General features: G+C 43.7%; 1 protein-coding gene across 2 annotated transcripts in view; it reads right to left on the bottom strand.

Annotated features, from left to right (window-relative positions):
• Polr3C (RNA polymerase III subunit C) overlaps positions 1-9,594 on the bottom strand; it is a 36,397-nt gene extending 26,803 nt beyond the window's left edge. The window contains exons 1-5 of one of the 2 annotated variants that reach the window (XM_037421214.2): positions 9,369-9,594; positions 9,153-9,298; positions 8,914-9,011; positions 8,009-8,160; positions 3,557-3,711 (exon numbers count right to left, since the gene is read on the bottom strand). In XM_037421214.2, the coding sequence (XP_037277111.2) occupies positions 3,557-3,711; positions 8,009-8,160; positions 8,914-9,011; positions 9,153-9,298; positions 9,369-9,515 (698 nt within the window). In that variant the 5' untranslated portion in view covers positions 9,516-9,594. The remainder of the gene's footprint in view (positions 1-3,556; positions 3,712-8,008; positions 8,161-8,913; positions 9,012-9,152; positions 9,299-9,368) is intronic. The other variant, XM_037421215.2, reaches the window with a different exon arrangement.
• Positions 9,595-12,880: the final 3,286 nt, after the last annotated feature.

Below are 12,880 nucleotides of genomic sequence, written 5' to 3'. Positions count from 1 at the left end.
ACGTCAATGATAACAGATACATCTTTTTTGTTGGAACTCTGCCGAGAGCAGCTATACTCATCTTTGGAGCAGTAAGCCATAGCTGCCTGGACGTCCATTGGGTTCAGCCGTGTCCTTTTTACCGCATTTGGTGCTAACGATATTCCGTGGTTTGCGCGCCAGCGTCGGGATCTATATATCATGTAAGCTGACAAGTTTGGTATAAGCGCTTGGAGTTTTCGGCGCTCTATATCGCTCGGCAACAGTGTCAACAAACGAATGCGCTCTTGATACGAAGAACACGCTTCATAGGCTTGCTTGAAGTTCTTGAATCACTGGGCAAACACACTGCATTTCAGATCTAATGGTTGAAAGTGGCGGTTACACACATTACTGTGGCATCTTCCAGTTACTGTAGAATTGCTGCTAAGTTGTCTTGGCTCTGCATGAACTTTGCTATTTTGCGCATGCAGCTTCCCCAGTCGCATATGTGACAATGCTTCAGGCGTGTTTACGCACCACTCCTGACTTCTGCCTTTTTCTTCTTCCGGCAAAAACTCATCAGCTGTTTCAGCTGAGAAGCCATTAGACGAAGACAGCATATCTCTGAAGCGTCTGAAGCAGTTCTGGCAGACGTGGTCGTTGTTATGTGCATGGCGAGCAGCTTTCGACAAAAGCTTCTGGAGGGCAAACAGGCGGATGTCTTCGACCTTGGGGAAGTTTCTTTGATAAGGTATTTTCTTTTTATGCAACATGAAGTAATTTGAACAAAAAACTCTACCCGGCTGAAGTGGTCAGCCATCGCCACGCTCCTTGAGGCTCAAATTACTGGCAATGCAACTATGCGTGAAACCAGTAGCACGAAAGTGATCTATCTGTCGTCTGTTCCTATGTCTCTCACCTTTAATAAGAGCAGACGTAAAACAGCGTGCGCAAGTATCCACAGTGCGAATGCAAAACTGAAGTATAGTACGTTAAAATGAATTTCACAATGTTTTTGTCGATAAAATTACGGGAGGCGTAATCTTTGTCCCTACTTTGAACCATATGATCTAAAGCATTGCCTCCGAGATGCGGCGCACAGCAATTCATCTGTAGAGCAGACGACGAATGACAACTAGCCCTAAAGCGTGTTCTTCAGTGTATTGCGGCAGTCTTCGTGCCCCAAATGATAAAAAAGTTGTTATGAATCGTTTATGAACTCATTCAACATTCAATTCTCTTAACCAACATGTTGCAAACACATGGCCGTCACAGCAACTCCATCTGTGTGTCAGTAATTGAGAGGCACCACATATTAGAAGTCTCAGTGCTCTACGTATAAGAGTGAATTCAGATACTGTAGAATATCGTGTTCAAAATAGTTACTCCTATCTGCTAAAACAGCCTTTTTTCACCAAATGTGGTCACGTTTACTCGCGTTTGAAGCTCATTGCCGCTTTTCCGTTCCGATTTCTAGATTTCTCAACTTATCAGCGCATTCTGGAAAAGCTCTGATTTGTACCACGAATATTGTCGCTAAAAACTAAATAATGCAACATGTTTTTCTATATTATGATGGCCTTCGGTTGTCTATTTACGAGATTTTAAGAAAAATCGAAGATGGGGTTTTTCTATTATTCAAATTTCAGTGGAGTACACTTTTGCCAATTTGAGAACTTTGAGGCAATATATAAAAATTTACATTTGCCCTACGGCAGCAATAATTTATGTACCTAATTAATACACTATATCCTTAAAACGTGTCAAGTTTGAAAACGCTGCTTGCATTACTTTCGAAGAAAAAAAAATGGGGAATACGTAACTTATTTTAAACTGCCGCAAAATTTGACATTTTTAAAAGCTATTTTCTTAAGGTCTACAAACTTGAAACCGTATGAATTCATTCTTCATTAGACATGCATTTCAGGTAAAAAATATCTTTCTTGAAACAAAAATACTTGTCTTTTTATAGCATCTGCAATTTTCGAAAATGACAGGCAACAAAATTGGTGCCTCCGTGTTGGTGAAGTTTGATATTTATTTTTCTCGTAAGTTATGCCGTTAATCATAAAACGAAGTTGACTTTCGGGCTACCTGGTGAGAGGTGCACGAAATATAAAATACTCAATGAAATCTAAAATATCAACTTTTGGACTCGTGTCGATCTCTCATGGAATCACCCAAGGAGTACTGCAACTTCTTCTGCACCAATATCACGTAAAATATAAATATACATCATGTAGCTATGACCACCATGATTTATGATTCCTGTGGCTGCGTGATCTAGCTTGGCTTGGCTCAGATAGCTGCATATGCCACAGATCGAGTTGTTCGAATGATGTCCGATTAAAAAGTCTGATAGCTAGGGCACAAAAGTGAGCTTTGTTGCATATGCATGATGCAGGGCAGGTGCACACTTTTCACATTCAGAGGGACTGTAGCAGTGCCTACATTTCCAGTGCAGTTTGGCACTGTGGTAGCATCAGTGCATTATGTGTAGACATAGTAAAAAAGTTATAAGAGTAAAGCATAAGTGATGAAGGAAAGACAAAAAGTGAACGGGCTGTTGAAAGTGAAAAGTCATGGCATTAACCCTAGCATTGCTCTAATTACACAGTTTCGTACAATAATACCTAGAGGGGAATCTGGTGCTAGTATCTACGCGGGCTCCATCAGCGGTGTTTCTACTCCCATGGAAATTTTGGGAAGTACAGGCTTCGGATCCGCTTTGGAGGGACTAGGTTCTCGAGATTGGCGACGCTTTTTTTGAGAGTGTAAAGCAAGGTGATATGAACCTATATTTAATTGATACTTGCTTCATTTCTTTGTACTCAATCTTTATAGTAAAAAGTTTTCGTGACGAGGCGGCAAAAGTGAAATGTGGGTAAATTTAACCATCAGGGTATGCATTGCTCTGCCATTGCGTTCCAGATTTGGCATCAAGATCTAATTAATAATTTTTACGACACTTGAAAACAAGGATTCTGGTTTTTCTCTCGAAAGTACGCATTATCTATTTATAGGAATAACAGTACAGTATTAAGTGAGAAACACTTAACGTTTCGCTTCCTGCAATGCTAGGTGCGTCTGTCCGAGTGGTCTGCCGCCAACACACCTCTGGTTTTGTTGCGGAGTCGAGTCAGAGACAGTGTGTCTCCTTAGCCTTGTCATCGTTTTGCAGGCAATTTAAAATGAGATTAGGCCACATGCGCTCGTGAAAAAACATGAATTCGATGAAATATCCTGCATTGACATGAGACGCTACATTTACACGCAGCGATGAGTGGACGGCGCTTCGTTTGAACTATCAGATATGACTCTGAAAGCTGCAACGTGGCAGCAAATCAGAAGGTCTAGTAGTTTCTGCCTCTTCGAACAACAAAGGCACTGCTTTAGCCCTTTTCACCGCACCCCACTACCTGCGCTGCACGAAGAATAAAACAAACTGTAGAAAAATGTCTGTAGACAGTTTGCTAACTAACTCTATCCAAACCAAAGCCTGTACTTGCCATAATTCCCATAGAGGTACGCTATCGCAGTGCCAGATTCCTCTCTAGGTATGATTGTATGAAACTCTATAGATCTAACGTATTACCTGAGGTGCTGGTCGAAACGTTCCATGTTTACACGCCAATACTCCTTCTCATCAGGCTGTTTGTCATCCTGGGGATCTTCCATTTTAACCTTCTTCGTTGGTGGCTCTTCAGAAGCTTCAGCAGCCAACTTTTGCTTCAGCAGATACAATTTGACCTGTGCAGAAATCAGAACAAAGGCAAACTGGTCAAAAGAGATTTGCTTGCTGCTCAGCTACCTTGAGGCATCAAGAATTTGGCAGCAGACACCCTTATCAGGCAACGCTCAGAAAAACTGAAGTCGAGCCTTCCAAGCCCTTTCAATCCAACTCTACGGCTCACCGACTGCCATAGCCAAGAGGTGCCCGATGCTGTACAGTGCACATGTACATCAAAACCATGCAGCCACTGCTGTGCATGTAACCAGTGACCGCTCAATTGGTAGAACATCGCACAAGTAATGCGGTACACGTGATCATGCTTCCAGCCAGCAGCAAGTGATGAAAAATTCGTGAACACCGGGCGTCGCTGGAGTCAATGTTTCACAACCAGAATAGCCCTTGTGAAGGTTGTAGCATTGAAGATGACAAGTTCACTTGCCCAAACCTCCACTCCAGCAACACCATATGTTTACGAATATTTTCATCCTTTTCAGCTCAACATTTCCCAGAACTTCTGCCTTTTTTCGGGGGGATCAACCAGCAAGTCTTTTCTTGTCTACTTCATTGTGTTTGTCCTTTAAATCACAATAAATAATTTTCTTATGGTTTCTCTGGCTCCACTGTCTATAGACTACTTGCAGTTGTCAACAGCGAAAATGGGGTCCCTCTGTTCTCTAGAACATATACTTGTCACCACATACACAACGCACGCCACCTTTGGGAGACGCTTCTAACTAAGCCTTTGTTATACAATGTAGCATAGCAGGCTGACAGACTAAGATATGAAGCAACGTTTCACCTATCCATCTCAACACAGAGCCTCTATCACGCAGCACCGGTGGCAAGAGTTCCCCCAAGCAGAAACACCTCCAAAAGATTAAACATTGCTTGTGCCAGCTTGACCGGCGGGTGTCTGACAGTAGGGTATAAACCAGCCAACTCCTGCATCCAAGCCAAACAACCTAAACATTAGGCCACGACTGCAGTGGAATAACAGATGTTTTCGGGCTGCATGCTCAGTGACAGTGCTTAGTCTACTAATACAATGGATTTCTTGTTTAAAAGCAAAGTCACGTGTCCAATAGCAGTAGAATACAATAAATGTTTAGCTATTGACAACTGTCAAAGAAGACCACTTGGCCACTATTTTTTCCAAGTCATTGCTGCTGTCTCTTTTAGTACCCATGTTTTGCTGTGGAACAATAATGAAAACAAAGAGATAATCAAGCCAAGGAAAGCATGGGAGACATTATTTACATCAATTATTGTTGTGTGGTCCATATCAGCTAAAGCACATCAATGGAAACACTTGTTTCTCATTCTTTCTTCTATCTTCATAGTTTTCTCTGAAGCGGCCGCCGAGAACTTGTCATTTCCCAGCAACAAAGTTGGCAGTGACCCCTTATATGACATATTCCCTTTGGCAGAACGAAAAAAAAGGGGGCAAAAAGAAGCTACTATCTAATATAGTCCTTGAATTTCTGTGGGTTCTTCCCCTTACGTGTGCTTCTTCTATACGCTTGGCATCCTGACAAGTTGGTGAAACTTGCACACTGTCAGCTGCAGGTGGTTCAGGAAAATTCACACTTTCACGATCATCCACTCTTGATGTTCCAGGAGCCATAGTCTGCAGTGATGGTCTATATGACAATTATGATACCGTATGGTGAGATTTAGCACGTTGAAAACAGGACACAGAGAAGAAGACATGGGCAGGCGCTGACTGAAAACTGAAGTTTATTGAAAAGGATACCCACTTGTTATAGCTGGCAATAACGTCACATCATTTGAACATCCATGAACAGTTGTACCCAAAGTGCACTTATACCCGATAAAGCGGATGGAAGGATGACCACAACCGTAGCTCAACAAGTAGAGCATCAGATGCATCATTCAAAAGTTGCAGGCTTGGTCTCTGCTGGCAGCTGGTTGTCTTTTTGTGCACTTTAACTTTGTCTCATTTATATATTTACCACAAATAACATCTACCATACTGCCCTTGGCTTGATTGTCTGTTGGTACTCCTTAATGTTGGGTCTCGCAAAGTACAATGATCTCTTGAAGTTTCTCCCTTGTATTGGAATGTTAAACGACATAAGCATTTTTATGATCAATTGGGAAACTAGAGTGATGCGGGACATGGGCATGACCTAAAACATGCCACTGTTCAATAGGACCTCCAAGATAAGAAGGTGCTCAAACATCTTGGAGGCAAAAGTGAAATTTCATTGCAGTATGGCCTTTAAAAGTGATGTGAACAATGATATGATATTTTATACATATCTGTGAATATCTCTGAAAGGGGTGACAAATACTGCTTAGGCCACTGCATAAAAAAAATAGTGCGGCGTGCTGTGAGGCGCCGAAACGGCGTCTCATGCCTACTTCCCAGCGTGTTCACTCTGACACTAATCAGGCCATAAATAATGCATTTTCTAGTTGCACATTAAAGTTGGAATGTTTACGGCATCTTTAGAAATACTGACTAAGCCACACATGCGGAAATATTTTGTAGAGTGGGTGGGCCTCAGTACTCTTCATGGAGGTTGTCCCTGTGAACTTATCCACGAATCTGTGAGCAGGTGACGCACTCATATCGAGAATTACTGCCTGAAACACTCTATAGCTATGTTCATTTAATTCGTAAAAACACGTGCATCTGTTGCTGAAAAGCTACAAGAAAGACGACTTGTATCCAGTTTCCAATGTAATGCAACAACTCACATGAAATGAAAAGAACTGATTATATTATGAACTGCCTTCTGCATATTTGCATTTTTTTTTTTCAGGATGAAGCAGTGTGAGGCTTTCTCATACCTAAGAAGGGTGCCCAAATATCCAACTTTTCCACTACTCTCAACTCTCCTGCCAGTGTTCCCAATAAGAATGTTTCACCCAACTGCTCCCTTCAATCCCCCGCTAAGAATGAAAATCTCTTTGCTACCCCCCTCCCCTCCCAATAGAACAACTCCTGGCTACATGACCAAGTGTACCTTATCAAGTCATGCATTGTGGACAACCTACTTATAAATATGACGTTCTTTAAACTTTATAGATGCAAGTGCCGGTGACAAAAGTGTGAAATGATTTGATTATCGGCATAGCACACATATTCCAATTTTATTAAAAACAAGGACAAGTGAACTGATAAATGGAGAACCTTCATTGAGAGAGCTTTATGCAACAACCTACACGCCAGGGACCTGTCTCTGGGCGCAATACTTGCTTAATTTTCCCAATAGTCCTTTGCAAGATATATCCATTAGCAACACTTCTCAACACTGAAGACCACGAAGGAACTTGTACTATTTCAGTCTCATATTTTTTTTGGCATTTGAGTAGCTGAGTGACAACAGTTCTCTTGCGTCACACTACAGGAAAGGCTGGCGGCCACACACACGTCCACCGAAAAATTGTGGGCCGACCTTTAAGCTTTGCCTTTAAAGGTTGAATGTGATAGCAATATCTTGTCCTTAGTGCGTACTTCAAACACTTGGTGCATAAAATATCTTCGACCTTGCTATGCACCCACTTTGTGGTCTTAAGGGAATAGTTGCAGTAACGTGTGTACCTTTCGTAGTGGATGACCGGGTTTAAACTATGAAGTAACAATGATAATCACATGTCCTGATGCATTATTACTTCAATATTTCATGTTGTATTGTGAAGCATGTATACAAAACGCGTGTGTTTGTAAAGCATGAAAGTTACTTTTACTGCATTTTCAAGCAGAGGTAGTTATTTTCACTGTATTCAGAAGCAGATAATAATATTAATTGTTGGGGTTTAAGGTCCTGGTTTAACGCGTGGCTTCATGCCCGCTTGCCACGCAAACAACCCGGGTCGCATACCCGCTCGGGCCAGGAATTCCTTACTATATGTTTTATTTGCATCTTTGTTGATTTTTTGGTCAAACACACGATAATTTTTCGTCACAACCAATAAGACCGATGCTTGGATTTCTGCGAAATGGGTTCTTCAATGCTATTGCCTTAAAAACCCTGCATAAGCATGCGAAATGCGAGGGAAACTCAGTCACACAGGACTAGAACCACTAATTCCAAGGCAACCATGTTCTGACCTAGATTGGCATTCACCTTGTGTCCCCAAACAAAGGCGTCCGCTTAAATAACAGTGGCAGCAACTGTAAACCCAACCAAGACGCACTCTCCCGTAAACAGCGACACAACGCAGCAGGTTACACCTTTCCTTCCAAGTAGCGGCCACGGTACTCAAGCTGCAACCTTGCAAACTTGACGAGTTCAATAGCATCTTTAAAACATAGATTTTGTTAAACAACAAATTTCAGCTTACCTCTGGAATCTTGTACATGACATCATCAGGCAAGATAAGAGAGGGTATTTTTGAGGCTGGGGCATTTGGGTCGGGATACGGAACTCTGCACAAGAAGCCAGTCCTGACAAGGTCCACAAACTTTTCCTTCACACTCTCTGCGACGCCAGCTGCTAAATTACAAACACAAAGTTACACAGTAAAGTTTGGAAGCTCCCATGCTGAGAGACAGTGTATGTTATATTCAGCCTATTTCATGTCCCATAAGCTTTTGCTCAAAATAGTTACACGCCAATTTCAAGTCATAATGGTGTTGCACAGTGCACTTCCAATCGCAACTAAGCCCTATCGGGATCAAATTTCAAAGTGGTGACTGGCTCCAGTTTGCATAAAGAAGCCAATCATGATCAAGAAATTTGATTTGAATCAGGCTCAATCATTATCAAAAGTGATGACATTAAACTGGGGTAACACACCTGTTGGAAACTACTCTTGGAAGGCATATCGTAAGCACATAAATGTGTCCATACTACTACTAAATGTGGTGAACAGAAAAACTGAATGTCAGTTAGTCACACACGCACGCAGAAAGGAGTATCAGCGAAATAAGTTTTTTGGATTAGGATTGGAGAGGGGGAATAATATGGTGGCAGGCAAGATGCCCTTGTTCATGAACATTGCGACCAGGAATTTTTCGTTCATTGTCATCTGCCCATTTTTGTGTCCACTGCAGCATTAAGGCCCCTTCCGGCGATTTCCCGATTACACTGCCTTTCTAGCGGATGTGCATGCTGCGGGCACATTCAAATATGAATTGAAAGGTGAACGCTCGGATGGCATGGCATCAAGGAACGTGAATATGAGAACGAGCACATAAAAACTGTAGGCGAGAGGTACACCCACAAACTAAGCTTTGCAAAACTAACCTTGCTGTCTTTCCAAAACTTTCTGGAGGACGCTAGACATACACAATCTGCCGTTCAAAAGTATTTCCTCAACAATGAATTCACCTGCCTCACCATACCTGCAAAAAAAAAAAAAAAAAAGAGAGAGCAAATGGAAAAAAGTGAGGATGTTATATCGTTGATTTCCGAAAACAATGCGCTTCATGCTTTGCATCAGAAATTAGAACATCAAATGATAAAACGACACGTTCAGCACTTACAGCATCTTTGTGCAGTATATGTAACGTGAATATCGGACCAAATATAAAACGCGGTCGGCGTTTATGGAGTATTTGACAGTTCCCCTTGGGTGAGCTTCGAAGTTCGCGAGATTTTGATGAATGAGGACCATCAGGGACTTCTTAATCTGCGTAACAGAAGCATTGTAACAGTCAGAACGCGCAAACGTGGTTTCAGCGGTCCGTTTCATACGCTACCTTGGAAAGAGGCAGATTGGTCACTCTTGCAATTTCCCCCAAGCTTCTCCATGACACTTTCAGGAGAGCTTCGCCGACAGCCTGTACAACGGGACCAAAGTGATCTTTCAGTATTAAGGAGCACGTTCTGATCTTTATGTGCGACATTGCTTCATGCTTTTATTTGCAGACGCCGACATTTATACGCAAGCCGCCCGGCCAGCGCTGTGCTGTGACAGGACACGCTTGCCTTGGCTTGCCTTGTCTGGAAGTAGATCAAGTAGATGATGCTAGCCTGTCACTATTTTGACAGATATCGCTAGTCACCTAAGTGCATTAAAAATGCTTACTGCATCAAGGGCGCTACAAAAAAATTATGTTTTTTATGACACTAACATATATTCCACGCAAGCACACAAAAACACGTGCTGTTTCTTTACGCAAGTGGAGCTACTTTGTTGGCTAGCTTTGGCTAGTGATTGTGAGTATTGGCTAGTGTTGGCCACAGAACACCTACCAGTTTGAACTTGCTATTTTTTGCTAGTGCTGGAAGTTTTCTTCGGCTGTGAAGTCACGTTCTGTGGCTCGCTGCAAGTAAGAACAGCGGCATGCTCCCGCGTGGCAGCTTATGACCGGCGGCCGCTAACAGTAATCTGACGCGCGTGGACGGATGAAGCCCTGTGATGGTGACCTGTTGTGTACGGCTTTGCGGATCGCGGAGTGGAATAACGCCGGGTGTTTCGTATCATGAGTTTCCGATCGACCCTGACCTATGTGAACAGTGGAAGAAGAACATTAACAGGGAAAATCTTGTTATAAACGACAAATCTGCATCTACAGTCGTTTGCAGCAAGCATTTTCTACCGAGTGACTACTTCCCCAACATCAAAATCAAAAGGCTGCTTCCTGGCACAGTGCCGACCGTATTTGAAGTCAAGACGGATCGACCCGTGAGAAAACCCCGCGCTTCTAAAAAGTCGCGTTCTCAGCAAACGAATCGAAAGACGAAGCAGTCCTTGCCTGCAGATTACAACTCGTCGGGTGGTCTTAACGAAGAGCAGCGTATCAGCGTCTCCACTGAAACGAGCGACGCGCATAAAGCGAATCTGTGTCCGTCCGCGGTTACGAGATTGCGACGTCAAGTCGTGCAGCTCCGATCGAGAAGTCAAATGCTGCTCCAGCTGCTCGTCGCGGAGCAAAAGAAGTCTGATTTTTACCGGAAAAACAAACACCACGTTTTGGTGGCAAGAGTAGTAGTGGACGCTCAGCGGGGAAACAAAAAGGCGGCCTTCCTGCTTCAGCAGATTGATAGGTATGGAAGGGAAATATCTGACTTGCTACCCTGAAGAGTTATCGTGCGTAGCGCGGAGCTCGCTTTCGCCGAAACCCGGCTGCGATCAGACTCGGAGACCCGAGTTTTTTTAAAGTGCGCTTGCATTCTGATGATGTAACGTATTCTTCGATTGTGGATGGGCTATTTTAAGATGGTTATCTAACAGCTGACGAGGTCAGCATGAACACTGAGTGCGTCTATACGACAGAGAAGACACAGAGAATGTGCGCAGTCTCAAGAACAGAGCCAACATGATTGTGGCTAAACACGGCTCAACACAGCCTCGTCTGAACAACTGCACAATGCGTACTGGTTTGATGTTTTGCGAAGGTTGCAAAGCTAGTGCATTTAAGGCCCGTGTTTTTGTTATTGTGACAAGGTGGATTGTTTCTTCGACATAAACGTGTTTTCTCATTACGTGGCCTTCTTTTCTTCCTCGACGAACATTATTCAAAATTGGCAGATCCCACGTACAGAGGGAATCGATGATATACGAAGCACGAATGAGGAAGGGTGATAGCTAGGTCACTTTAAAATCAGCACAACGTTAAGAGGCGGGTGTAAATTATGCCGTACATGACTTCCATGTCATTATTATTATGTTTGGACGTTTCACTTACCTTTGTCATCTATTAACGTCACCTGATACCAACTTTGGTACATATGGAGCTAGCGAAACGGCCGCGAGCGTGCTATAAGCGTAGCATGCAGTCATGTTTTATATGAAATCCATATCATGATTATCATATTTGGACGTGTCATTTACATTCATCGTCCATTAACGTCACGTAAGAACTAGTGAAACGGTCGCGAGAACGCTATGATCGTAACATGTAGTCATGTGTTACATGAAACGCATATTACGATTATCAGGTTTGGACGTGACCTTCGTCGCCTATTCACTTCCCGTGATACCAAATTTGGTACATGTGGAGCTAACGCAACGGCGGCGAGCGCGTTATGAAGGGCCCAATACACTCCTACGCTACGTTGACGCACGCGCAGGCTGGACGCATGCAGCGACGCCACGCTAGCAAAACGTGGGCACTCTATAGTGTGACGCCAGGTGTGACCAGCGTCCGTCAGCGCGGCCCGGTGGCAACCGGCGCGACATGCGGCATATCGCACCGACGACGCTACATTTAGACAGCACCGCTGGCGGTGTGCCGACAAGACGCCGGGTGAAGACTTCGAGGGCTCGGCGCCCTACAGGTACGAGGTTCCGTTATCAAAGATTTGGCTAGTACGCGACCACTACGGTGGTTGGTAGCCATCGCCACGAGCCTTATGCTCGTCCAAGTGCGTTAAACCACATGAGTGATACTGCAGGACACAATGAAAAGCCTGGGGGCTTACAGGTGCGTCCAAGCATCATAAAGCCGGCACGTTTTGCAAATTCACAACCGCGAAATGGCTCAAGCGAGCACAGCAGCATTGGAAGACGATGAAGCTGAGAGCAAGAAGCCTCGCTTAGAAGAGAATCCTCTCGACGATAAAACGCCAACTTATCACCTAAGTGATGAAGAAGACATGGGCGAAGATGAACCATTTACGTTGGTTACTTATAAAAAGAAACGAGCAGAGGGTATCCCAGTCGTCTTTCGTCCAACAGCTGAAGGTGCTAGCTTCTGGAAAGTGAACCCCAATCGAGTGTCAGCTGAAGTAGTTTCCGCTGCTAAAGAAAAAGTGCAGTCATTCAGAACGACCAGAGATGGAAGCTTTAGTGTCAGCGTTGCTTCCTTAAGTTCAGCTAAGCGACTTCTGATGCTTTCAAATGTAGGTGGCCTGGAAGTTAAGCCTTTCATCCCAGAGTCATACACTCGGAACGTTGGGAAAGTAAAACATGTTCCTCTGCAGTATTCAGACGAACAACTCCTAGAGTACTTGAGAGATGCAGGGGTTATATCGGCGCGACGGCAAATAAAATACTACCGCCAGGAAGATGGAGGAGTAACGACGCGTCCACTTCACTCAGTGATCCTGACTTTTCGAGATGACCGCCCGATTCCAGGAAGAATCTACTTAGGATTCACCAGTCACCCAGTGGAAGAATATCTTGGTCCAGCACTTCGGTGCTATAACTGCCAGCGATTCGGACACATGGCGAAAAGTTGCCGTAACACACGCCGGTGTAAGATCTGCTCAGAAGAACACCATCATAAGGAGTGCAAGTCTGTTCTTCAGCCTAAGTGTGCAAACT

The sequence above is a fragment of the Rhipicephalus microplus genome, chromosome 2 (assembly GCF_043290135.1).
Source record: "Rhipicephalus microplus isolate Deutch F79 chromosome 2, USDA_Rmic, whole genome shotgun sequence".
NCBI lineage: Eukaryota > Metazoa > Arthropoda > Arachnida > Ixodida > Ixodidae > Rhipicephalus > Rhipicephalus microplus.
This window is presented reverse-complemented; position numbering and strand designations above follow the sequence as displayed.